Source organism: Engystomops pustulosus, chromosome 1 (assembly GCF_040894005.1).
Source record: "Engystomops pustulosus chromosome 1, aEngPut4.maternal, whole genome shotgun sequence".
NCBI classification, from domain to species: Eukaryota; Metazoa; Chordata; class Amphibia; order Anura; family Leptodactylidae; genus Engystomops; species Engystomops pustulosus.
The window spans coordinates 68409345-68435905 of NC_092411.1; the positions used below are offsets into that span (position 1 = coordinate 68409345).

Here is a 26561-nt window from a genome sequence, read left to right on the forward strand (position 1 = left end):
GCCCACTCTCGCCTCTGCTATTCAATCTGGCTCTGGAGCTGCTCGCCTGATATCTGCAGTCCATTCCCCAGTATGAGGGCATCAGAGTGGGAAGCACCTCCCTCCATCTTGCCTCGTTTGCGGACGACATGGCTCCATTTATGGCAGACCCTAAACAGCATCTGACAGGGGTAATGCATGTACTCTCGGAATACACTGTGTTCTCCAGTTTTCAGATCAATCATACCAAAAGCTAAATACTCTTTCTGGGACCCAGGCAACCTGGAGGGCCCCTCCCAACTTCAATTTTCAACATACCAGTAACAGAATCTTGAGTAAAGTAGGCTCAACTACCCCCACTTATTCAAAAAAAAAAAAAAAAAATCAGCCATGAACTCAGGCGGTGGGAAGAGTACATCTATTAAAAATGAAGTCCCTCTCTAAGCTCATATATCCCCTACAGACAATCCCACTAATTATGACACATAGGGACATATTGGCCTTGAACAAATAGTTTACACACTTCCTCTGGTGAGGGCGTTGTCCATGTATCAGCCTGCAAAAACTAATGCTAGCAAAGGAAAAAGGGGGTCTAAATCTGCTGGATTGAAGAAGGTACAATTTACCTTGCATTTTCGGCCATATAAAGGACTATATGAATAAGACTAACCCCCACTCAGATTAACTGGGTGAATCGGAGTACTGTCGCCCCTGGGATTTGCCAAAATTGCTACATGTGCCCCTATGGAAAATTCCTACCCAGATCCAAAGAGCAGTGACATATAAAGACACTTTAGTAGCCTGAAGAGGATCCGAAATGCATTTCACCTACCATGGTCCAATTCCAAACACTTGCATCTGCATTTTTATTTATTTTAACAAACAATAGTTACATATAGTAATTTGTGTTGCAACCTAACATACTTGATTGCATAGTGATCAATGGACATATATTTTGAACATTACAACTGAGTTTATCAATTAGTCGTACATTAGGTAGATCTTTATTAATGAAGTAGACTATTTCTAGAATGGAGGGAGAAAGGCATTCAGGTGGCCAAAGATCTGATGAGCCGACAGGAGCACAGATGGCTCACTAGAGTATTTTTCCAGCATGTTTTTCCAGCATGCTCAGGTGGGGGGCTTCCTCACCTCAATTCTTAGAGGTGAAGGAAGAGACCAAGCGAACGGAATTAGTTGTGATGCTAGACCTGCCCATCTCGAAAGAGAGTATTTCTGTGCTCTACCGTCTCATGAGAAAAAAAGACTTGAAATTTGGGGGTTGGAACCGGAAACTAGGGGACACCAGCATAGGAGAGAAGATTCTAAAAGGATGGCAAGCTCTCCACAATGCTGTATCCAACGAGACGTGGAGGGACTCACAGTTTAGGACAATCCACAGGGCCATATACGAATTCAACCTGCCACCATCACCAACAGTGCCAGACTGCATACTTGAGTGTCCCAAGTGTAAAAGGCCAGGGACAGAACTTTACCATGGATTGTGGGATTGTTCCTGATCAAAAGATTATTGTGAGGAAATACAGCAAGTGGGAAATCGGATGTTGGGTTATATGATCCCTAGAGACCCGATACTACACCTGTTCCACTAGACAGGGGAGAGGAGGAGGAGGAACCCACCCCACCTGTAATGATACCAACATTTTTCATGCCTGGTAGCCAAACTCTGCCTGCTGCAAAACTGGCTAGAACCCCAAACCCCAATTCTATCCAGAGTATTCAAGCAATTGAAAAAACTCTTCTATCTGGATAGACTGGACGCAGAAAGACAGAAATCTAAATTGACTATTCTGTAAATGGAGATGCTTTTCTCACCACCTACTTCACGCATGGCTGAGAGATCCTCCTTTGTACGACCCTTCACCCTTACCCAATGGTACCTGACAGAAAACATTCGGGGGTGACTGGGAAGATTTGGTCTAGAGTGATTAGCAACACAATGGGTGGAAAATTTACAGTGGAGAGAGGAAGGAAGGGAACATGAAATATAGAAGACAATAGATATACCTGATTGAACCACAAAGTGTTACTATATGTTTTAAGGGACCTGCAAGTCCTTTATGTGTTTTGTTGTATGTTACTAAGAGAAAAACGAATAAAAGGCTTATTGAAAAAAAAAAATTAATTAACATTACAATAAAAAGTAAAAAATAAGTAGAGCGTAAGTGTCCACCAGAGGACTTCATTGAGCTCCTTGGTGTCACATGATTTAAAATAAAATTAAAGTTTTCATAAAAAAAAAAAAATTACCCGTTACAAAAAGAAACGGGTTTCCACAGCTGTCCCACTTACCAGAGACAAAGCAAGTTATATATCAAAATGACCTGTGGTATATTATTAAATTAAGTTACAATATATACTGGCGTATAAGCTTTTATTAGCATAATTTTTGTGCTGAAAAAGCCCCATCTGGCATATACTAGAGTATATACAAATGGCCTGGACGCATATATTTACTTACCTCCGGCACTCACTGTACCGCACTCCTCTTAGCTCATAACATTTTAATACTTTAGTGTATGAGGATGTGAAAATATACATTCTTTGTGTCAATTTCATGGTTACCATTTTGGGGTCTCTATGACCTCTTTGATCACTTTTTATTCAAATGTTTCAACGTGGTGGAATGGTAAAAAGAAGTGATGATTTGGACAATGTAATTATATATCTTTATTATAAACAGCGATAAAAGCTGTTACTAAGAGGCACTTTGCAGCCTGTTTCTCAATAAAGTTTATTAGAAATATTTTCACAACGCTTCCCAACAATATTAAAATGATCTCAAACAACAGGCATTCTTTAACTCTTTTGATAGCTAGGGAATAGTTCACTTAATAATTAAGCTCTGTAAAAATAATTTGCTGCCAAGGAGTTAAATCATAATAAAATTTTCCAGCATCTCCATATCTATTAGCTGTCTGTGTGAATACAGGAGGAGAATGCTGAATTAGATGCACAACAAAAAGAGAAGATAGAGAAAAAAAAATTATAATTACACTTATTAAAAAAAAATAAATAAATCTTTCCACTGAAAGAACTTTTTGTCTTCAATGTTTCCACAAACTCCTATGGACACATACTGATTGGTTTTCTCTTTCTGTGATTTTTCCCTGATGCCTTACAGAACAATTCTATTTAATGGGCTTTTTCACACTTCAGTTTTTTCCACCGTACCTTTGTTGACACTTTATTCAAGAAGTTCAGATTCTACAGTTATTTCCACTGACCAGTGATCAGTGGAAAAGCCCATCGAAAAGAATGGTTTAATAAGGAGAAAACCAATCTGTATCTGAAAAATCACCGATGTGAATCCCCCCTAAGATTTAGTTGTTAACCCCTTCACGCTCCGCGGCGGATATATCCGCCACGGAGCGCAGTGACTTAGCGCTCAGTGGCGGATATATCCGCCACGGCGCTTATGCCGGCTCGGCTCTGGATCTGAGCCGAACCGGCATCGGGAAACACGGGGTGCCGGCTGTAACTAATAGCCGGCACCCCAGTGTAACACCCGCGATCGGAGTTGTCTCCGATCGCGGGTGCTTAACCCTTTAGATGCCGCGGTCAGCGCGACCGCGGCATCTAACAAGTATCTGGGGTGTCTTTCCCCCACGATCGGCCCCCCCGAACCGTTTTCGGGGGGCGCCGATCGTTGCTATAGTAACTCTGGGGTCCGATCTGGACCCCAGAGTTACTAGCAAGAATTGCCAGTAAGATGGCGTCTGTGACGTCATCTTACTGGCAAAGTGCCAGCCTATGCAAGTGCATAGGCTGACACTGATAATACTCTGCAATACATGAGTATTGCAGAATATTATCATGAACAAGCAATCAGATGATTGCTTGTTCATATCCCATGGTATAAAAGTAAAAAAGTAAAAAAAAAAGTTATTCAATAAAAAAATAAAGTCATAAATCACTAAAAATGCCCCAAACCCCCAAAACATATAAAGAGACATATAACTCAAAAAAAAAGTCTAAATCATAACACAAACCCCACATATATAGTATCACCGCGTCCGTAACAACCCGCAGAATAAAAGTAAATCATTATTGAACCCCCACGATAAACGCCGTAAAAAAAAACTGTTATAAACCCTCCAAAAATTATGATTTTTACCTATTCAATCCCACAAAAAATGCTATAAAATGCGACCAAAAAACCATATGTACTCAGACATGATACTGGTGCAAAGTACAACATGTCCCGCAAAAAACAAGCCATCAACCAGCTCCGTAGCCAAAAACGTAACAAAGTTATGCCACTTGGAAGATGGCAATACAAAAATTATAGATTTTTCCCCACATTAGGGTTTTGTTTGACAAATTTAGTAAAACGTAAGAAAATATATTCATGTCTGGTATCCCCGTAATCGTATCGACCCATAGAATAAAGATAACATGATTATTAGTCTATACGGTGAACACCAAAAAAAAAAAAGTCAAAAATCCAGTACAGAATTGATGCTTTTCTACTCCTGCCCTCAAAAAAAGTTCCTAAATTTTCAACAATAGGTGATACCAACCCCAAAATGGTAACAATGGAAAAAGCATCTCATCCCGCAAAAAAAATGCCGTCACATGGCCCCAATAACGAAAAAGCGAAAATTTTATAGCCTTCAAAAGGGGCCAATGAGGAAACTAAAATCCTGGCAGCTGCAGCGCCCTCCTTCCCTTCTGCGCCTTGCTGTGCGCCCATAAAACAAGTCACAGCCACATGTGGGGGGGTCTTTGTACTCAGGAGAAATTGCAGAACAAATTGTATGGAGAGTTTTCTCTTTTTATATTTTGGAAATGTGTAAATTTTAGTGCTAAATGAACGTATAAGGGAACAGTATGACCATTCTAAATTTCACCTCCATTTTGATTCAATTACTATGAAGATCTCAAGGGGTTAACAATCTTCGTAAAAGCTGTTTCTGATAGCTTGAGGGGTGCAGATTTGAAAATGGGTAGATTATATAGGGGGTTTTGATGCTAAATATGTAAAATTTCATTCAAAACTGTATTTATCCCCAAAATAGTCAATTCTGAAAATCCGGAAAAGCGATATTCGATTTGTAAGCCGCGTGACATCAAAATAAATTATCCAGACATTTCAGAAATTATGAAAATGTAAAGTAGACAAATGGGAAATGTTATTCAGCAACTTATTTAGGTGGTAAATCTATCTGCCTGAAAACGCAATGATTTAGAATTTCGAAAATGGCAAATTTTTCAAAAAATTTATCATATTTTCTTTTTTTTGTAAATAAACGCAAAACTTATCTGCCAGAATTTACCACTAAAATGAAGTACAACATGTGGGGAAAAAACAATCTCAGAATCGTTTTGATAAGTAACAGTGTTCAAAAGTTATAACCATATAAAGCGAAGCAAGTCAGAATCCAAAAAATCGGGCTGAGCCTTAAGCTGTAAAATGGCTGCGTCCTTAAGGGGTTAAAAAGTGACATTGGCATATGCACAGTTAATGCTATTCAGCAAATTTATATCTCAAACCTTACAAAATTGTGAGTGATCCAATGTGCATACCTGAAAACCTGTAATGGAAACCCGGTTTGACTCGATTGTTGGCCTTCGTGGCAAACGAGGAGAAGACTGTGGTGATGTCACAGGAGAATATGGAAGAGATGGGTAAATATATCGTCCATTCACACCAACATCATCATTTGGAGACTGAGCAGAGGGAGAACGTTCTTGAAGTGAAAGTTTTCTATTAGTCATGTTGAGTTTGGCTCTCTGATCTTTACCGTCTTTTAAAATCTCTTCTGTGCTGTTCATTATACATCCACTTTCAGTAAGTCTGTGATAATCAGGCAGTTCCTTGTAGGTGTCCTTAGGTTCCTCCACCTGCTGGCCAGTTTCCCCATTCTGGCCAAGGTCCCGTTCAGAGATGCTGGAATCGTATTCCGTGACCACAATAACAGATTCCATCCCTAGGTCTAAACTCAGTGCAGAAAAACTACAGACAATATGAGGCTGGCTTGATGTTTCATGGTCATCTTGCAGGATGGACCTCTCAGAAGCAGCCCTCTTGGACACGCATGATGACATGGTGTATGACCACGCTTCATGCAATCACTTAATGGGATTCCATTGAAACCTAAAAGCAAGCAAAATATGTAACCAAACCTTAGCTTGTATGAAAACAATGTTTTTAAATACAAATGAAGCCAAATTTAGCCAAAATGTCATGCTGTACACTGGAGATTAGAGAACAATACTCCTGAGGGCGCGGTTAACACTCAGCGCTAGTGCACTGGGCTCGACCTGATGGCATCTGCGTTTCCAGTGAAATGCACGTGATCGGCAACGAAGCGCATGCGTTTCACTGGAAACGCGGATGTGATCAGACAGAGACCCGCCCTCAGCACTAGTGGTACATGTGACCGCACCCTCAATGTCAATGTGTGGTCCTATGTGAATACATTCTAACATGAGTAAAATATCAGTATTTTATATACATAAATTGTATATTCTAAAGCACAGAATAAAAATGTAAATTAGAGAATTGTAATCAAAGGACACTATAAAGTATCTAAATTAGAGAACAATTTCAACCTCTCCTCACCTGTTGCAGTGCTTTTCAAAACGCAATGAAAACGCAACAAAAATGCAACGTGTGACCACACAAGCGTTTTCGATTGCTTAACATGCGTTTGGCTGCTTTAATCTGGTTTTCTTCATATCTGGAATCATAGGCAGCTGTAAAAATGGATTAAAACCAGCCAAACGCATGGTAAACATACAAAAACGAATGCGTTTTCAGTGCGTTTAAAAGTGGTCCAAGAATGCACCATAAATGAACAAATGTTAAAGATATTTTTTAGTTTTTTGGGGGGTACAAGTTACAAAAAGTGGGTTAAAAAGACTTTTTTTGTAATGCATAGTGCATATAGTGTATAGTCTCTTGTAGCTTCATCGCAGGTATCTTACAGTTGATTATTGCAACCTTGGACTGGAAACCAGCTTCCAAAGTGAATCACCGTATGACACAATGGGCAGAGAGGTCCGTTTGCAAGTCGGTTGTCCTTATGTCGGGAACTGCCTGTACACATATATTGCTACTTTGCTTCTTCAGTGCCATTAAGACAATAGTGCATACGCAACCAGTTGCTCTATTAATTTGGAGTGCAGCAGAACCTCGTTCTTGTTATCCCATTTCTGTTACCTCCACAGATTAGCACACAGGATAGGGAAAACTTTTTTTCTTTTGACTGGAACACCCCTTTAAAATGTATTGCTTAATCATCTGCAAAATGGGCAAAACTCTCACTACTTACTCATTAAAATTAGTTTATTTTTCTTGGAGGATATTAAAGAAAGTCACTAAACCATATATCCTGCAGATTCTAGATAAAGATATTGGAACCCATAGCTCAGCATAAACATAAAAGTCAAATTTTATAAATTTTAAATAATAAATTTAAATGCAATTAGTTCAGACTCCAATTTCCTTTAATTGTGAATCACTTCAATGTTCTATTGAAATGACGTTACATTATTAGGAAAAGAACAATCTGTTTGGAATCTTTGATGAGCTTTTTCCACCAGGTACGATAATATTTTATGCAAATACATTCCGCATGAATATCAATTAAGAAGAAAATCATTCTGATGCATGAAGACAATGATCGCGCATCTAGCAGCTTTGAGGTGTTAATTAGTACCATAGAAACTGGAGTCGTAAGCTCTACCCAAGCAGCACACGTACCTCACTCACCAGTGCATACATAATAAGCAAACTCTAGAAATCACTCTCTACCATTACAGGCAAACAGCAGACGGAAATCTCTTCTTTTGCTTGTTTTAAATATCTATGATTATTTTTTAACAGCCTGCTAATTGTTCTGATCCAATGAGCCCCATCATACTTACAAATTAAAGGGGTTGTTTAAAGGACATCTAGAACCAGGATATAGGATTGTATGCAAATAAGACTATTAACACATATTGAGCCTGGAGCCCCTCAGGCTCATTTGCATACAGTCCATCATCCTGGTGGTAGATATCCTTTAAAGGTGATAAAGTGGGAATTTTTATGTTAAGAGGGAACTTCAACTTTAAGAGTGTAAAAAGGGCGCATTGTTAATATTTGCAGGCACAAATGAGCACTTTCCCTGTATGGAGCACAGTTGCCATTTGGGGAAAAGTGAAGTCACTAAAATTTTTACTAAACTGTTTTCACTTGATGAATGTCTGCATAGAATTCTGCAGAAGTATTTGCCCCTATATAGTGACTGGGGGACATCTATCATTGGATGAAGTTTCCGACCCTTTGATGTGACCCCATAACGTGACGTGGCTACATTGGTGTACAATTCTAAAAAGTGGTGTGCAAATTCATAGAAGTTTATTGGCTGCAGAGATTGCGCAGGTGCGGGCAGGAACGTTTCACGCCCATGGCGTAGAAGTAGATTAAAAGGGGAAATAATCACTATTACTAACGGTTGACAATTATTTCAGGGCTTGTATGCCAGAAAATTGTCCTAATACCCCCAATAAATCTACACTATTATCTGCATCCCCCCCCCCCTTTGGCTACACCCCAAGCCAAGTCTCAGCCAAGTTGTTATCACATTACCTTTAACTGATATCATTATAATCTTACATAAAGCATATACAGCATTTTTCTATGTTCAACACAGCATTATCTGCAATTAGGTGTGTGTTACAAAATCGTATTTTTTCCCTAAGGTAAGCCTTAAATGAGTATTGAAGGCCTATTTGCAGGACTGTGGTAAGAAATTATCTGCTAAATACCATACATTAGGCTCCCTGTGAATTGTTGAAATATGTTTTCTAACTATTATCTGTGGCTAAATCTGATCACCTTTTAACTGTTGTATGGATCGGAAAGGTCCAAGTAACATTGAGTACAAACCAACATGAAGCCAGGAAAACATTAATAAACAAGTTCTTCCATTGAAACAAGAGGTCCGACTGCTCTGTAGAGGAGTTTATCGCTTTGAGCCAGCTTACCCCCTTCATGTTAATAACACTGTACATTAAGCTTTGGTGAACCCGCTGTTCAGTGTCCACAGTCTTGGTTCTATAGGTAGATCTGTCGCTTTTGAAGACAACAATAGCACAGCATGCAAAGCTATTCTCGCCATCCACATACAGTATTTTCTTTGAACTATAAGATATGAAGCACAGGGGGAGGAAAGTTTTTTTCCGGTACAAATCCTTATACAATTCTGCATTAATAGAAGTTGTCTTCTGTTCAGGATCCTCATCTCCTGATCAGCTCGGAGAGAGATCACAAAGAGAATCTCTAGGAAAACTAGTGGGATGGGAGGATGGGTGATCCTGCAAGAAGCTAGAATGTGATCTGCTTATGTCCAGTTGAAATTTCTAAGGATGGATTCACATCTATGTTGGGCTTCCTGTTTTTCTGTTTAGATCCAGAAACAGAGAACACTAAAAAATAGATGGTTTGGAGCAGTCTTATGATGAACAAGTTAGTATTGTCCTCAGTGGGCTTACCGTACAGACATGGATCTTTATATAGTCCTCTACATTTTACTAATCATAAACAATAAAATAGGAAAATATGAGTCTCAGATACATTGAGATCTATTAGTGCCCGCACAGTTGCTGTAGTTTCTTGTCATTGTTAATCCTAGCTCCCATCAAGATGAGTAAGCTTACCCTGCTCCCCTGGAAAGGAAAAGGTTTCCAAAACAACTTTGCTGGCTTTTTTAGGATTCGTGCCAAACAACAAAATAAACATGTTTCCATTAACTGGAAAGTTAGTTTCCCTAAATCCATCAAGGGGCCAAAAGCACTTGTGGCAACAGCTGCTGAAAAATGATGTGTATAGAAGAAAAGCAGAGAGAGAGCTGTTGTGGATAGATGGGGCAGAGCGGGCACACTATGATGTACAATCTTTACTTTAAATGGTACAGAGTCCTGATGAATCCAACAAGAGCTGTCATAATCTACTTACTGCCTCATTACCTCCCACAGGAAGGGAGCCAAGCTTATGCATATGGTAAAACACCACACAGATCATAAACCATAAAATAACACAGGATGTCAAACAATGCCATGTTAAATCATATGAGTGCAACCTTCAGAGAAAAGGTGGAATATTCCACTGAAGGAAATCTACATCAAAATCCATCATGAGAAACCAGGGACACATACTCATAGATCCAGGCACTGTGACTTAGGCAATCTTCCTATATTTGTTATCCATGGACACCTTCCTTCTAAACTCAACCTGTACAATTATGCTAATGAACATGAATGGCTCTAGGGATGTTACCAGAGTTCATCTGTGTTTCAGTTTTACAGGCTGTGAGACTGCCTCACCCTTCCACCTGCTCCCTTAGTAGAGGAGGTTTGATAAACCAGGGACACTTACTCATAGATCCAGGTAATGTGACTGTGGCAATTTACTTATATTTTATATCCATGGCCTCCTTCCTTCTAAAATAAACTTTGAAAATAATGCTAATGAGTCTGAAGTTGCCAGAGCCCTGCCATGCTTTAGCTTCATAGGCTGTTATACTGTGCAGGAGTACTTCTCCCCTGTGCTTAAACTTCAACTGCTGCAGTTAGATTACATTAGGCAGAGGGAAGGGGAAGTGTCAAGTGAGCAGGGGGAGGAGGAGACAGTGTAACAGCTTGTGAAGCCAAAGCATGACGGGGCCCTGGTAACAGTCCTCAATTGTTGAAGATTTAATAAAAAATACAATTAAAAAAAAGACATACGGTACACGGCTGCACTAAATGAAATACTTTTTAATGGATCGATGGCCGTGACTATCATTTTCAATTTTTGAGAATCTGTGAAAAATAGACCAGACGGATGTAAAAGAGAAACACAAGAAAATGATTAAACACACAAGAAATTTATACTGTAAATGAGTAATTATGAAATCTATCATCTAAGATTTCCTTCTTGCAGGTCATCTCTTCACTAAGACAGGCAAGCTTATTTCATCAATATTCCCATTTGTTATGCTGCTGAAAAAATGTGCAAAAGTGTGCATTAACCGATAATCTTCTAACTCCAGGGCACAAACAAGCACCCCCAACCGCACTTATATGCCCACCACTTCATCCACACTGCCTGCTCTTGCCAATGTAGCTCTTCTTCTTCAGATCCTGTGCCTGCACAGTCCACCTACAACTGTGGCAGCTTCAGAGGTGGATCTTAAGGGAGTTACATCGGCAAAGCAGGCAGTGTGGATGAGGTGCTGGGCGTTTCCAAATCACGAAATGGGGCATTGACTATGCCCTGAGCTGATGCCTGGAAAGGCTCTGTTAACGCCCCGCAAAGCACTTCAGACCGATCTGCATAACAAAGGTGGATATCAATGAAATAGGCTTGCCTGGCTTAGTGGAGAGATGACCTACAAGAAAGGGGCAGATTTCGCATTTTAATAGTCTGTTGTATGATAACTGCATAACTAGATGCATCCCCTTTTAAAGGTGTTGTCCATCTCATAATTTAAAAAAATCTTTGCGCTGCAGTGTGGGGTAAATAAATTTAAAAAAAAAACGTTCTCACCAGTTTCACATGGAAAGAAGTGCACTCTCAACGAAAGATTAAAAAGCGCTGGATTCCATAAGTGGGCAAGAGAATGTACACCAAACCTCCCTGCTTCCCCTATGGGGCACTGAAGAACTCATTTGCATATAAATAAAAGATTTCACTGCATTCACATATTTTGCCAAGAAAGGCTTGGTTATAACGCAGGACTTGTCACCTACAATATCTTATAACCTAGAAGCGATCAGTTTCTCTCAGTCAGGATTTGCTTTCCCAAGGGGGGGGGGGGCAGAATGAGTAGTTTCCCAAAGACTAAACCCATGAAGTACAAAAAGAAATCTCACAATGTTATTTCTTCTCTTTTACTTCCGACCTGCATTCCGGCTGTTACCACCTTAGACCCATTACTTATCATGTGCTCAGAGTGTGAACTGCTACAATGTCGGTTAACACCAGCGCAGACTGTTCCTCTTCCTCATATGCAAAGCTGTCATTCCTGGCTATAAATATTCCGGAAATACTTGTTCAATGGGATTATACCTGCAGACAGTAATATCTGGTAATGTTCCACAATCTGCACCTCATTCCCTTATTCTTTGCTGGAGAAGGACAGATCTGATTGCTGATCCCTCACCAGTGGCATCAGGGTACCTCTATATAAGCTATATAACAGCATACAATACAGTGTTGAACTCCTTTGTTTAGTCTCAGTCTGGTGCCCGTTTAAATTTCGAGTCTATAGCATGGGGCAATTTTGCGACCACTGCAGTCCGGTACAGAGGCAAACATCAAGCCTATTCCCATATTACGAGCATCGTGGTATTGCCTGCTTACTCTACTAGACATGTAGCAAAGAAGACATTGCTTACATGGTGAGAAATGATGATTGACCATACCTTATGCTAGATATTAACTTCAATAAATTATTTAGATATAGCTGAACTATACTCCCAATAAAAACCTTCTTATTATTATAAGAAATAAAGCCTTAAAGATCATTTTGCCTTTTTGGACAAGAACTTTGGGGCTTATCGCTATCACTTGAGATTTCCACTTGATGCCAGCTCCACACCAAGGGAGCGTGAAGGGAGGCATGGCCAGCAGGAGAGTGGTCCGGCACAGCACATTCCTGTACCCGCTCTGGCACACTTGCTGCAACCAGCGATTTTTTACACGTTAATAGTCGCTGGCTGTGCCTACGCGAGGTAGGACATGGCATAGAAATAGTGTGGCGCATACATCCACTGGATGCCCCTTGGAGTCAAAGTCATATTCCTTTTCTAGCTTAAAACTATCTCAGCCCAGAATCAAATTGACATCTACACAGCTCTGTACTGCTGTATTATGTCTTATATACTGACCATGTGTTGCAGAAAGATAGGGGTGTAGAATCTCCTCTTTATTTTAAGAACACACAGTTGATACTACATGTGTTATATATTACAGATTTCCTTTCCTATACTTGCACAGCTTAAAACTAGAGGTATACGTCAACCATTGCTATCTGTAAACACATTGTACAGATGCCTACATAACATCTACCGATAATAGAATGATCTTTATTCATTGTCGTTATAATAACTATGATGCACTGAGGAGCTGTGTTTCACGTTACCCAAAAGCACAAAGCATAGAGTTTGTATGTTCTCCCTCAACTTTAGAGAACTCTCTGTTTACCTCAGTTTGATACAATTTCTGAAGCCATTCATGCAGATTATGGAGTTTTCTCAATAATGAACAATCTTCCTTCTAGCTGAAACATAATGAATGACCACTTATGAAATTCATGGTTCACAATGGATTGGAATTGATTTTGGAATGTATGGCAAAAAAAAAAAAAAAACTACATATTGCAACTGGCTTCTTATTAGACAAGTACATATACACAATATACATACAGAAGAAATCTGAAACCACAAAAACTGGATGACTGATTCAAATACGTCCTATAGAGATGGATGCATCCTGCTCCACTTGTGACCTCATTCTCAAACTATGTAACAGCCAATGTATTACATTTCAGATTCTGCTTCAGTGTAGCCACAGAAATTATCATCTACCACAGAATATGCATTAACACTGATCTTCAAAGTGACTTCCATCTCATAAAAGGGTCACAGGACGTTTGTACCTTATGGCAAAACAGAAGAAGACGCCTCACTAATGAAATCACAAATCTTCATGAGAACAGAGGCTCAGTATCGTCTGAAAACCCCTGCGCTGCTCACTGCGCCTGACCCTTGGCTTCTCTTCTTACTGTATCAGTTGTCCCCTTTTATCCTTCGCCTCATTAAATGCAAACTTCTTGTGTGACACGAATTCAGATTTGGGAGATGAGCACATAAGAACTCACAGCTCCCCGCGCTTAGAAGGGGCTCGCTCTAGGTCTGTCTTTAAAGTGAATCTTTCTCCTTCACAGAGATTGGATTCTCAGACTTAACCCATTCACTACACCAAGTAGAGGTTTGTTACGGATGTATTGAAAATATATTTAAACCAATAACATTCAAGGGACATAGGATACATTTTATTTTTGTATGTTGTAAATTGTGATTAATTGTGGCTGTGATGTGGCCACAATAATAGTGACTAGATCATAGCCACAGTAGAAGCCTATGGCACCCATTTACAGTGTGACGAGCATGTGGTGCGTCACTGCACCGTGACCAAGCTGGATAAGTCTTATATGTTGTCTGATTTCCAGTGTAGCCGACCAGCTTTTAATGGAAACGGAAGGAGTGAGGAGCATTCAACCCCCCCGTCCCTTCTCCACCCGGTCGTGTGCTACACAAGGAAACCAGTCCAGACGAGCATGCGGCCATGTGAATGAGGACTTAGACTGTATGTTAGGTGGTGAAGCAGGATCTCCTCTGCTATGTATCCACAATCCTATTAGCTTGTGTACCACTTCTGTCCCCTTCATCTACTTCTAGGATGTAGTTAAAGAGAACCTGTCACCGTAGAAAAACACTCTAGGTAATGTAAACAGCTCCTAGCGCTACCCCAGTATTAGCAGTGCTAAACTTCTAGCTTTATTGGAACCTTCCCATAAGGCTAGTGAACATTGCACTGCCATACACTCAGAACATTCATGAGGGGGACGGTCTGAGGCGCTACTTCTTCCCCAGGTCGCCCCTCCCATGGCATAGGCCAGGGGTGACTGCCAGGCTTCATCCGGGAGTCACTACCACCTTGTACCACCCCCTCATTTATACTGAGTGTATGGCTGGGAAAAATAATGGCTGGTCAAAATAATGGGGTGTGATTCACTGAAAGCCTGAGAGAGAGAAGAGTCACAAACACCAGACATGAGTCAGAAAAGCTAACTTGCTTATCAGAAAACCGTCTGTTATTTTAGTACAGTGCCTTACTGGCATCTAATTTTAGGTGATATGGGGAGGACTTATAACCCTTTATCAGCAGGCATTGTTACTCAGGGTGGACAAAATCTAGTGACGGGTCCTCTTTAAGTGTATAAAAGCATTCTTGGACCACTCATACCTAGTAATAAAGTGGCATACGAGAGGACCAGTGACCTCTTCTGACAGATTTTTTAATATTTAATATTAATATTTCTATTCAAGAATAATCCTGTAACATTCTTCAGACCTCAAAACTCTTCATTTTCAACATCCTGCAAATTACAAATCATTCCATATCCTGTATATTTCATAGTAGTGCAGGGGTTTTTACTATATTTTAAAATATCATAATGAATTGTATTTAAATCCTGGCCATGTAGCATAGCACACCCATGTGACTGGTCGCAAGTAGTTCTGGTTTCTTGCAAATAAATAAATGGCTAAAATATGTGTATATATTATATAAACAGAAAATCACGCAAATAAACTGGTAAATATGGGACATTGGAATGCACACATTAAAAATATTAATAAAGTGTCATTGCTTATTGTCCTACTCTATCTACTGTATACCATGCGTACAATGTGAAGTTTATCAAAAGTTATTGTCAGGTGGCTCATAAAAAGTGTCTCTTCTCCACACAATGAGACCAGTAATCGAAGCCACATGATATAATTGGGGGGGCCATGTAGAAACGATACCGGCACTACCCCCACTCATATTTACACCGTTAGGATGATATATACAGGGAGCATCAGTTGTGAGGGTTCGTACCTCCCGGGTGCTCAGCACAAGCGCAGGTGTCCAAGTAGCGGTGTAGCGATCAAGAAGAAGAAGGTGCGGCACTCTCCAGTGTGGTACTTCAAACTTTGTTTTATTCGGTGCAGGTGCAGTTACAGGACGCCAACATGCGGCAAGGCAACAGGCCATTTCACGCTGTGAAGTGCTTTCTCAAGCCTGCAGTTACAGGACGCCGACATGCGGCAAGGCAACGGGCCGTTTCGCGCTGTGAAGCGCTTTCTCAAGCCTCTCAGAGGCTCACATGGGGCTCACAATCTAATCAACCTACCAGTATGTTTTGGAGTGTGGGAGGAGACTGGAGGACCCATAGGAAACCCAAGCAAACACAGAGAGAACATACAAACTCTTTGCAGATGTTGACCCTGGGACTTGAACCCAAGTCCCCAACGCTGAAAGGTTGTAATGCTAACCACTACGGCATTTGTTACTGTCCACTACCAAAAATGATTCTCATTGGTACTACAGTATTTTGGTCTGAAGACTGCATCAGTATTTGTAAGTCAAAAGCAAAAATGGGACCAAAGATGGAAAAATCTTTCCATTATACTCTCTCAAAACCTAATGTACATGCCCCAGAGCGATGACACTGGCTTGCATTGTGGATTTTAAAATCTGCAAATTATTGAATTTTCAATTAAAAGTCCAACTAATCACCACCATCACCAACAACGAAAACTACATCAATAAATCTGCGGCGACTGCATGCGGATTTAGTTGCAGATTTTGCTGAGGCAGGGAAATCATAGAAACTTGAGCCCTATGTACTGCACAGGTTTCCTATAAAAAGCTAGACTTCTGTGATGCCTCTTGCAGTAGCTTGTCGTTTTACTCTATAACCCAATGTAATGGTGTTGGTAACTACACATGTCGGACAGTATAAATGATCCGCTCTAGGTCTATAGATTGTGCTACTAATACTATATGGCGGCACACTCAATTAAGACCAGGCGGTAATCCCTGCCTGCCATCACGCTGGGTAATTATAGTTACAAAATCGCTGAGATATAAATGAATCATGAAGATAAATGGGCAGCCCATATATACACAGTCCATAAGAACAGACAATTCATGGAAGATAAAGAGACTTACATTTACCTCTCATTCATAACATTATAGCAGGGAACAGAAATCTGAAACAGGCTTCAACAGCTGGAGGAAAACCATTAGAGGAAAAATAGAGAATCAGCCCACGCAATATAAACAGCCTCCCACACTGACTTACTGCAAGCACAAGGTAAGCAAGCCTGCATAGGAAAGGTGGAAGCCTTAAAGGGGTACTAACCCAAAAGCAGAAGGTTTTAGTTATACAAAAAAAAAATACATTTTTCGATAATGATGTGACTGTTGGTTGAGTGAATTTTCTCTGTGCCAGTAACTAAACTATTAGATCTAATCTTACTGTATCAGATGTCATGTATCATATTCAGTAAAAATGGCCATCTAGGATTATGGTATATCCGGTCACAAAATACAATAAATCACACGCTTCTTTAACTCCTGCACTACTGACGATATAGCTTCTGTACATGTTGTTCTGCTTACACGCACATTCTGAGATTACTTTCATTTTGATTTTCTCACTTTTTATCATCCACTTCCAGGAAATTAGTATGTATGGGTAGATAGCAGGGTCCAGAATGTGAGGGGGAGTTGGAGGGCAGTAAAATATATATGTATGTGTATATGTATATATAAATAAAATGTGTATGTACTATACAGTATGTGTGCATATTTGATGTGTATATACCGTGTAGAATTTTATGTGTGTATATAATAAATGTGTCTTTATATGAGTGTATAAATGTGTGTGATTGTATAAACGTGTGTGTACAAATATGTATTTGTTTTCTTAAGAGGGAGGGGGGACCCATGCAGAAGTCTACTATGGGGCCTAGCCTCTCCTAGTTACGTCCCTGCCATAGAGACAATTTATCACAAGTTTTAGACTTTTATTATAATTAAGAATAAAAAAACTTAATTTTATCATACCAGAAACAAAAGATATAAAGTGGGTAAACAGCACCGGCCTCTAAGTCCATTCTTTACATGGAACCTGTCAGTAGAAATTGACCACTACCAGTATGTTGCCAAGTTGATGAACACCTTCTAAATCATGTTTCTTTCATGACCCAGTGTGGTGGCATCATCCAGAAAATCTACTTTGAAGTGAGATGTAAACAGGTTGTATAAAGTCAAGGGGGCAGAGATTTTAACACTGAAGTCAAGCTTTCCCTGCTTCTTACTGTCCCCTTCACTGTAATTGTTGGTTCTGCATCCACAGTACATCTCTAACCAGATCTCCTGAAGTCCGATGCATGAGGTGTACAGACCTCCCCACCTTGACTTCAGTGTTAAACTCTCCGCCTCTTTGACTTATATAACAGATTTACATCTCACTTCCAAGTTGATTTTCTGCCACCACACTGGACCATGAAAGAAACAAAACTAGAAGGTATTACGCTGTATACTGGTAGTGGTTTATTAGGCCAATTGCAGATGACAGGTTCCTTTAAATCAGCGCACATCCTATGCACTTTTTTATATCGAATACATCATGTTGGACACACTCGCCCAGTATACTACTATCCTCCATGTACCATGTGACTGCCAGGATTACAGTGCCCTCATTTATTTCTTATCTGCTAAAATGCATTTTACTCTGACCTGTTGTCAAAGACGAGAGACAGTCGTGTTATAACAAAGTTTTCATCATGGAGGCATGATAAGCCTTATCTTATACAGACCAGACACAGGTAACAGGGTTGGTGCTTGCTGGCCCTCCCTGTAGTATAACCACTTCTTGATTTGTGGGGGTTGGACTATTGAGGCCCTGTGAATCTCAGGATTTTAAAATATATTTTTACTGGTTTAAACGGTCAATGGTGTCCAGTGTACAACAAAAAAAGAGAATATGAGTTTATCCTCTTATGCTGTTTTCACATGAATGTATGTATGGCCAGGCCATATACCGGGTGTGCATAGAGCTGCGCGCTGGAGAGAGGAGGGGTTAGTGCTCTCCCCTCTCCATGGATAGAAGTGCAAATGGCTGTACTTATAGGGCAAGCGCTATCTTTTTCCCCGGTATGGCACAGTGGGCAATAGGTCCATCAAAACAGATGGACATATGGCCCATTTAAATGCACGGGAATGTATGATACCCATACCGCAAATGTTTGGTACAGGTAGGATACAGGCATTTTAGTACGTTTGTATGAAAGCAGCCTTAGATTGTAAGCTCATGAACAGGGTCCTCATTCGTTTTGTGTCATCTGACAATGTAATTGCTCTGTAATGTCTTATTTTATTTGTACCTGTACCTCATGATCTGTAAAGTGCTGCAGAATATAAATACTAATAAGTCATGCAGACCAACACTTCACAGCAGTGGGCCATTTAGATGCAGTTATTTCATTGTCCTATAGCCTAGCAAACATCTTATTTTTATTCTAGGAGTCAATACAATAACGGGGATACCATACTTATATATTTTGTCTTACGTTTTACTAAATTTGTTAAAATAAAACCTAATATGAGGAAAAATCTATCGTGTTTGCATGGGAGGAGTGATGAACAGTGCGGTGAAAAGCCACCTACAGTACTGCTATGTCGTCACTGTGCATCCACCTCTACGATCCTCCCCTTCATGCATATACAGGCAGTCCCCGGGTTACATACAAGATAGGGTCTGTAGGTTTGTTCTTAAGTTGAAATTGTATGTAAGTCGGAACTGTATATTTTATCATTGTAATCCCAGCCAGAACTTTTTTGATCTCTGTGACAATTGGATTTTAACCCCTTCCCGACATTTGACGTACTATTACTGCATGGCAGGAGGTGCGTTCCCGCAAAATGCGGTAATAGTACGTCATGCTTCTGGCGCCGGCTCCAGAACGGAGCCCGCGCCAGAAGCTGCGGGTGTCGGCTATATATTATAGCCGACACCCGCCTCTAACACCCGCGATCGGAGATTTCTCCGATCGCGGGTGTTAACCCCTGACACGCCGTGGTCCCGCTGACCGCGGCGTGCTAGGGGCATTTGAGAAGAATCGGACCCCCCCGCGGCGCATACCGGGGGGTCCGTGGCTCCGATCGCAGCCCCGGGACTGCCGGTGCCCGGGGCTGCGCGATCCTCTTCTGTGAGCCGGGTCCGTGCCTTCTGGCAGGACCCGGCTGTAACACACTGAGCATGCGCAGCATGCTCAGTGTGTTACATTACACAGTGTAATACATCTGTATTACACTGTGTAATGTGAAGAAGAGCTTGAACAAGTGATCAGCGGATCACTTGTTCAAGCTAACCTGTAAAAGTTAATAAAAAAAATGTTAAAAACACTACATAAAATCATTTTTTAATAAAAAGAATTAATTAAATAAAGTTAAAGTCCCCTAAACACAAATATTCCCTATACACATGCAATAAAGTGAAAAAAACACAAAATCGCCAAAAAACCCCACATATTTGGTATCGCCGCGTCCGTAACAATCCGTACAATAACTCAGAAACATTATTGGACCCGCTCGGTGAACGCCGTAAAAACAAAACCCGTAAAACTCGCCAAAAATGTAAATTTTTCATAAAATCTCTACACAAAAATGTTCTAAAAAGTGATGAAAAAAAGTTATGTGTGCCAAAATGGTACCACTGAAAAGAACAACTCAACTCATAAAAAATAAGCCCAAAACTAGCTCTGTCAACCAAAAAATATTAAAGTTACGTCTCCGAAAAGATGGCAATGCAAAAACAAATGAGATTTCCTCTATATTAGTTTTTATCCAGTAAAATTGTAAAAATAAATGAAAAACTGTATAAATGAGGTATCACCATAATCATAATCACCTATAGAATAAAGATAATATAGTATTCTTAGTGTACGGTGTACGACCCCCAAAAAATACGAAAAAAAAGTAAACCAAAATTGACAATTTTTTTTTCACCCATACATTCAAGAGTTAATAAAATCTCATCAATAAGCTAATGACCCACGAAAATGAATTATTTGTAAAGTGCATCTCATGTCGCAAAAAATAAGCCCTTATATGTCCAAATTGCCAAAAAAATAAAAATTGTATAGCCAATAAAAAGTGACAATGCATAATCTGCTCTGCATGGCGCAGCTTCCCCTCCATGCCCTGGCGCGTGCCCATACAGCAGGTTACCACCACATATGGGGTATTGTTATACGCGGGAGAGATTGGGTATCAAATTTTGTGGAGCGTTTTGGTATTTTATCCACTGAGAATTTGTAAATTTTTTGAAAAACACATTCATTTAGCCAAAAAAGTTTACTTTCAAAATTGTATCCGATTTTGTTTTAACCCCTGTAAAATAATTAAAGGGTTAATAAACTTCATAAAAGTTGTTTTACGTACGTTGAGGGGTGTAGTTTCTATAATGGGGTAATTTATGGGGTTTTACTTTTATTTAGGCCTCTCAAAGTGATTTAAAACCTAAGCAGGTCCCTCAATAGCAGGATTTTGCGTTTTTTATGAAAATGTGAAAAATCGCACCTAACGTTCAAAGGCCCATAACATCCTACAAAAATAAGAGGATGCCTAAAAAACCATGTCCACATAAATTAGACATTTAGTGAATGTTAGTTATTACGTTTTTTTGCGGTTATTACTATGTATGGAAAAAGTAGAACATTTTGAAGTTCGAAAATCAAGAATTTTTCCAAATTTTCACCAAACATCTGATTTTCTCATAAATAAATGCAAAACAAGACACCAAAATTTTTCAACTAACATGAAGTACAAAGCGTCACGAGAAAACAATTTTAAAATCACTTGTATATGTTAAAGCGTTCCGAAGTTATAACCATTTATAGTGACACAGTGCAGATTTGAAAAAATGGGCTGTGTCAGGAAGGTGAAAAGTGGCTTCAGCGTTAAGGGGTTAAAAATGTTGAGTTGTCGTAAGAATCAGGATTAACAATAAAGCTTCATTACAGACACCTGTGATAACTGTTATAGCTGTTTATTGTAGCCTAGGACTAAAGTACAGTAAATTGCCAATATCCAGAGGTCCGTTTGTAACTAGGGGTTGTATGTAAGTCGAGTGTTCTTAAGTAGTGGACCGCCTGTATGAAATATCATACACCCTGTATCATGAGGGCTTAATAGTAACCTCTAAAGACAGAATTGGGACCGCCTTGGGTTAGGGCAGGAGCTATACTATGGGGGTTACGACACCGCCCATATGTATGTATAGTGCTAAATAAATTTTACTCTAATTGAGAGCTTTAAATTTCATTTTCAGCAAAGTGCGTAAATGAGAATGTGTATGAAAAAGGCCAAATGTGTTTTTTGTCATTTTTGCACAATGCAGAAATCCTAGGTGATGGAATTAAACCAATGACAATATAATGGAATATATTATGTCATAATATGACATGATGTGATTTACATATGGTTCCAGTCTGATTATTTTTTAACAGAACTCATTTTGTAAACTGAATAAAGATAGTTTGTATACAATAGCGACATCAATTTTTCAGAAAAACACAAGCCACCTTACAGAACGCAAGGACTCCCTGTAATATCCTATGTGGAGCGAAGGTCCATAAATTGTTGTCCTGATCATCTCACTGCATGGTCAGCCATTTCTACCCCATGTACACATGAAAAAGGGCTGCCCACCAATGCCTGCATATTAAGAGGCAAAAATAAACCATGATCTTCATTGTGGACTCAATCTGAAATATTTGTGTTGCTGACCACCTGAGTCAAGATCCAGCCAAAATAGGTCAATCAGTAGATGACGGCTCCAAATTAAAGTGATTTTTCAGGACTTAAATATTGATGACTAATCCTTACTGCATGTTATCAATATTAGATCAGTGAGAGTCCAGCCCTTGGACTGTAACACGTGAAGAATAGTGCAGCCACACCACAAATTTTGGAGCAGGCACTTCTTAAATACCTGTGCAAGCAATATGCACCTAAAAGAAAACTGGTGCACAGCCCTTAGTAAATGTGCCCCAAAATGTTTTAAAACAAATAAAAAAACAAACAAACATTCTGTCCCATTTCTCTTTGGGGAGTAACATAAAATGTTGCTCACCTATCCTTCTATCCTTGCTAGAAGCAGTAGCCTGGGATCTTCTGACAGACAGCCAGTGATAGGAGATTCTACTTGGTTGAGATAAAATGTATCTCTCAAAAATGTATCTCTAAGCAAACTGTTGCCTTTACATTAGCATCCATTATGTATGTATTAGAGATTCCCTGAAAGGATGATAGAAATGTTAGTTTACTAAATGTACAGCAAGAATGTTGAGATCTTTATTGTGCCATGTAAGTCACACGATTACAACACTGTCCTCGTGTAGACACCACTTCTCTTCCCGGGTGCAAGTCCGGCTTATGGACTGACCTGTCATTATCTCAAGAGGAAATTGCCTCTCCCCCTCCCTTTACTTGAATTGAAATACTAAAAAATGGTTTTAATCTATTAGAGCTAAATTTGGTATTGCATAAAAGCTCCTCACTATGGCTCAACAATGTCCATGTTTCCAATTTTATGATAAGAAATCTTCTTTAAAAGGCATATGAATGAACAGTAGGGACTGTCCTCAGACATCAGAGGAGAGATCATAACAAAGAGCATCTTCTGTGCATGGCTTGCCTGTGCATTACCCGGAGGGCAACAACAAGTGAAGAAGATGGGTACTCAGCCAATAATCCTAGTTGTGGTGCAACAGCAGCAGAGCCACAATTCGTAAATTATGTAATGCCATATTTCCAACTACTCACTTTTTCCACTGGAAAATAGATAAAATCCAGGGCAGGGCGATTGGATTTTTGCTATGGATTTGCCATTACATTATAGTTTATGATAATTTCTGCACAGATTACATAATTCATGTATTATTGCCACTCACTGAACACGTCCCAAGAATGCTATGTGGCCCTATATACTTTACCCTTCACATAGAAGTGGGGAAAGGGAAGTGACAACCCTGTGTCTACATTTCGATTCAGAACAATTACCCGTTTGAACATTTTAGATGACGACCTAAGGATCTTACACTTTAAAGTTAACCTGTCAACAGGAATGTCTTTTCAGCTGGTGACAGGTTCCAATAGCCTGTGCTTTGCTGTTTTGAAAAATGCCTTTGCCAGCAGTCTGAATCATTTCAATAGTTTATATAAGTTTCATATTACCTGGCTCCCTGCCATCAGTGTGTGGCAAGTCCGGGGAGGGGCAGCTGCGCCCTGTGTGTGCCTGTTTCTCCTCATGTATTCTTCTCCACACCAACCCCCTCCCTCCCCTGCATGCTGAATGCACATTAGTCAGGGCAGCACGGTTCTGCCTTGCAGCCCTGGCGTCCTGGGTTCAAGTCCCACCCAGGTCAACATCTGTATAGAGTTTGTATGTTCCTCCCGGTACATACTGGTAGGGGACAGGGACCAATTTGGCAAGCTTTGTGCAGCACTGTGTAATCTGTGTGCACTAGATAAATAATAATAATAATTATTATTATTAATGGGTCGTTCGCAAATGAGTCAGCTTCCTTCAGTGAGCCGATGGCTCACTTAACCCCGTACCTAAACGGATAATCACGCCCCTTTAACCTGATAACTATCGGATTAAAGTGTGATGCCCGAAGCTCCATATTATACATTTAATAGGGAGCTGTTCGGCAGGGAGAAGCGCTGTCTCTTTTTAGTGAGTGGAGCCTAATGATCCAGCTCACTAAGAGGAGCCAGAATTCCCATCACTAATGCACATGACAGGGATTAAGGCGGGAGCTGCATGAGTGCAGAAGAAAGGAGACTGACACAGGCACACACAGAATGCATCAGCCCCTTCCTCCTGTGTCTCACCACCTACTGCTGGCAGGAAGCCAGGTAATGTGAATTAAACTTATATAAACTACTGAAATGATTAAGAATACTGACAAAGATCAGCATAGCACAGGCTATTGGAACCTGTCACCAGCTAAAAATGACATTCTTGGTGACAGGTTCCTAATGACTTTGATTAATTTGATAATTGGTCTGTAAGGCCATTTACTCTTTGAAAGCCTCATAAAATAATAACCCTTCTTACAACTGGGTCCAAATGCAGAATGAACAAAGCAAATCCTGGCCAGTTACACATATACATGGGTATAATCCATCATAATACAGTATATATATATATATATATATATATATATATATATATATATATATATATATATATATATATGTTTAAAAAATAATAATCAACATCTTAGTTAGATTAGCATAGACATCAGATTATTAGTGAAGCCTTTCTGTATGCATGCGACTGTTTAAGATAAATAGACAGACATGGCAAGTTTTTCATACCATCCTTATCTGGTTCAGCCTTCAGAAAATATACAGATCTTTCTAGTAGTCTGTTCCCACAGCTCTGGAAAGGATTTTTCCGCTCTGGCTCTATTTCTGCGTTTCACATTCCTATTATAGTCCTTTTCCTGCGTGTTTTCCCCCGCCCGGATACCACTGATTCCAGCATCTGCCTACAATATCCTATTAAGCCCCAGGCAGGACACCCTAACACCATCAGGAGCAGCCCCTACCTCTAGCATGCTGCGGGCTCCTAGCAACCACAGAGTATGCAGCCTCCTCACCTCTATCTGCACACTATGCAGCCTCCTCACTGTACATCTATATAGTATGCAGCCTCCTCACTGTACATCTATATAGTATGCAGCCTCCTCACTGTACATCTATATGGTATGCAGCCTCCTCACTTCTATCTGTACAGCATACAACACATACATTGTGGCAAATGGAAAAACCTGTGGACAGATGCTCCATTGGCGAAGATCCTCAAACTGATCTGATGCCCCTTTCACCATGCAGACCCTACTGGGCAGTGAGGATGGTAATGACGCCACTAACCAGCAGCTGGCAAGATGCAGATACTACAATTCCCATCATGCCCTGACTATAGCTGCATCAATATCCATACATATATCGAATGTCCTGAATCCAGCAGGTCACCAGCTCCTGTCCTCACATTACCTGTGGGGTAGGTGGGCACTGTATACATAGAGGAGATGCAGGAGCTCTCTGCCTGGCAGCTGGGGAGGGGTGGCAGCGGGCACCCCCGTTATGTGATGCAGGGATTAGCGGCTGCTCCTGGGCACATGTGGGCAGACACCCAGCGCTCCGCTCTTACCTGCCTCCGGGGTGACGGCTCATAGCAAGCGCCAGACCTGCCCTGGCAGCGGTGCCAGCGGCTCATGGAAGTCTCTCGCTGATTGGCTGCCAGGGACTTCCCCCATCGTATCGTACACCCATCCTCCCCCAGCTCATAGCGTGCAGCTGAATGGCCCAGATGTGTGCGGATGTAAGGACCGCTCTGATTGGCCCAATCACTGTGTTTTGACTGAACCGAATGACGTTAACTCCTCCTTTGCCGGCTGAGTGAGGTACAGCGGTCCAGGGATAAAATGTGTAGGTGCAGTGGGCGACCATAGGGGGCGCTCAAGTGCATTAGTGTATCCACTGCCAAAGGGCTCTTATATGTCACTGGAATCAAGGACTTGTGTAAGAAAAACTGCGTCTTTAAAAATTTCTCTTCAGAAGAATTAGAGGAGAAAAGGCAGAGGCACTCTCACTTCTGCTTTTATTGGGGAGGTCTTATCATTTTGTAGGTTCCAACTCAAAAAATATCCGACACACTTGAATAACACCAGTGGAAATAGGGGACAGATGATGCTACATGTACACAACCCCATTTCCTGGCTACATGCCAAAACTGCAACTTTTTTTTTTCACGGCTACCACACGGCCCCAATGTTTTCGATGGAAGATAGGGTTTTCCATTAGATTGACCATATTTCCAACTGAACCATAATTCTGGCGGGTGGCGGACGTTCACCCTGTCCCCTACCTGGCCATATGCTACGGCCAG

At 40.5% G+C, this 26561-nt stretch overlaps 1 protein-coding gene across 5 annotated transcripts in view; it reads right to left on the reverse strand.

Moving 5' to 3' along the window:
• The window catches only part of CAMKK2 (calcium/calmodulin dependent protein kinase kinase 2), a 51036-nt gene extending 25056 nt beyond the window's left edge, over positions 1-25980 (reverse strand). For 2 of the 5 annotated variants that reach the window (XM_072143319.1, XM_072143352.1), the window contains exons 1-2: positions 25824-25980; positions 5530-6100 (exon numbers count right to left, since the gene is read on the reverse strand). In XM_072143319.1, the coding sequence (XP_071999420.1) occupies positions 5530-6051 (522 nt within the window). In that variant the 5' untranslated portion in view covers positions 6052-6100; positions 25824-25980. The other 3 variants (XM_072143326.1, XM_072143335.1, XM_072143342.1) reach the window with 3 other exon arrangements.
• Positions 25981-26561: the final 581 nt, after the last annotated feature.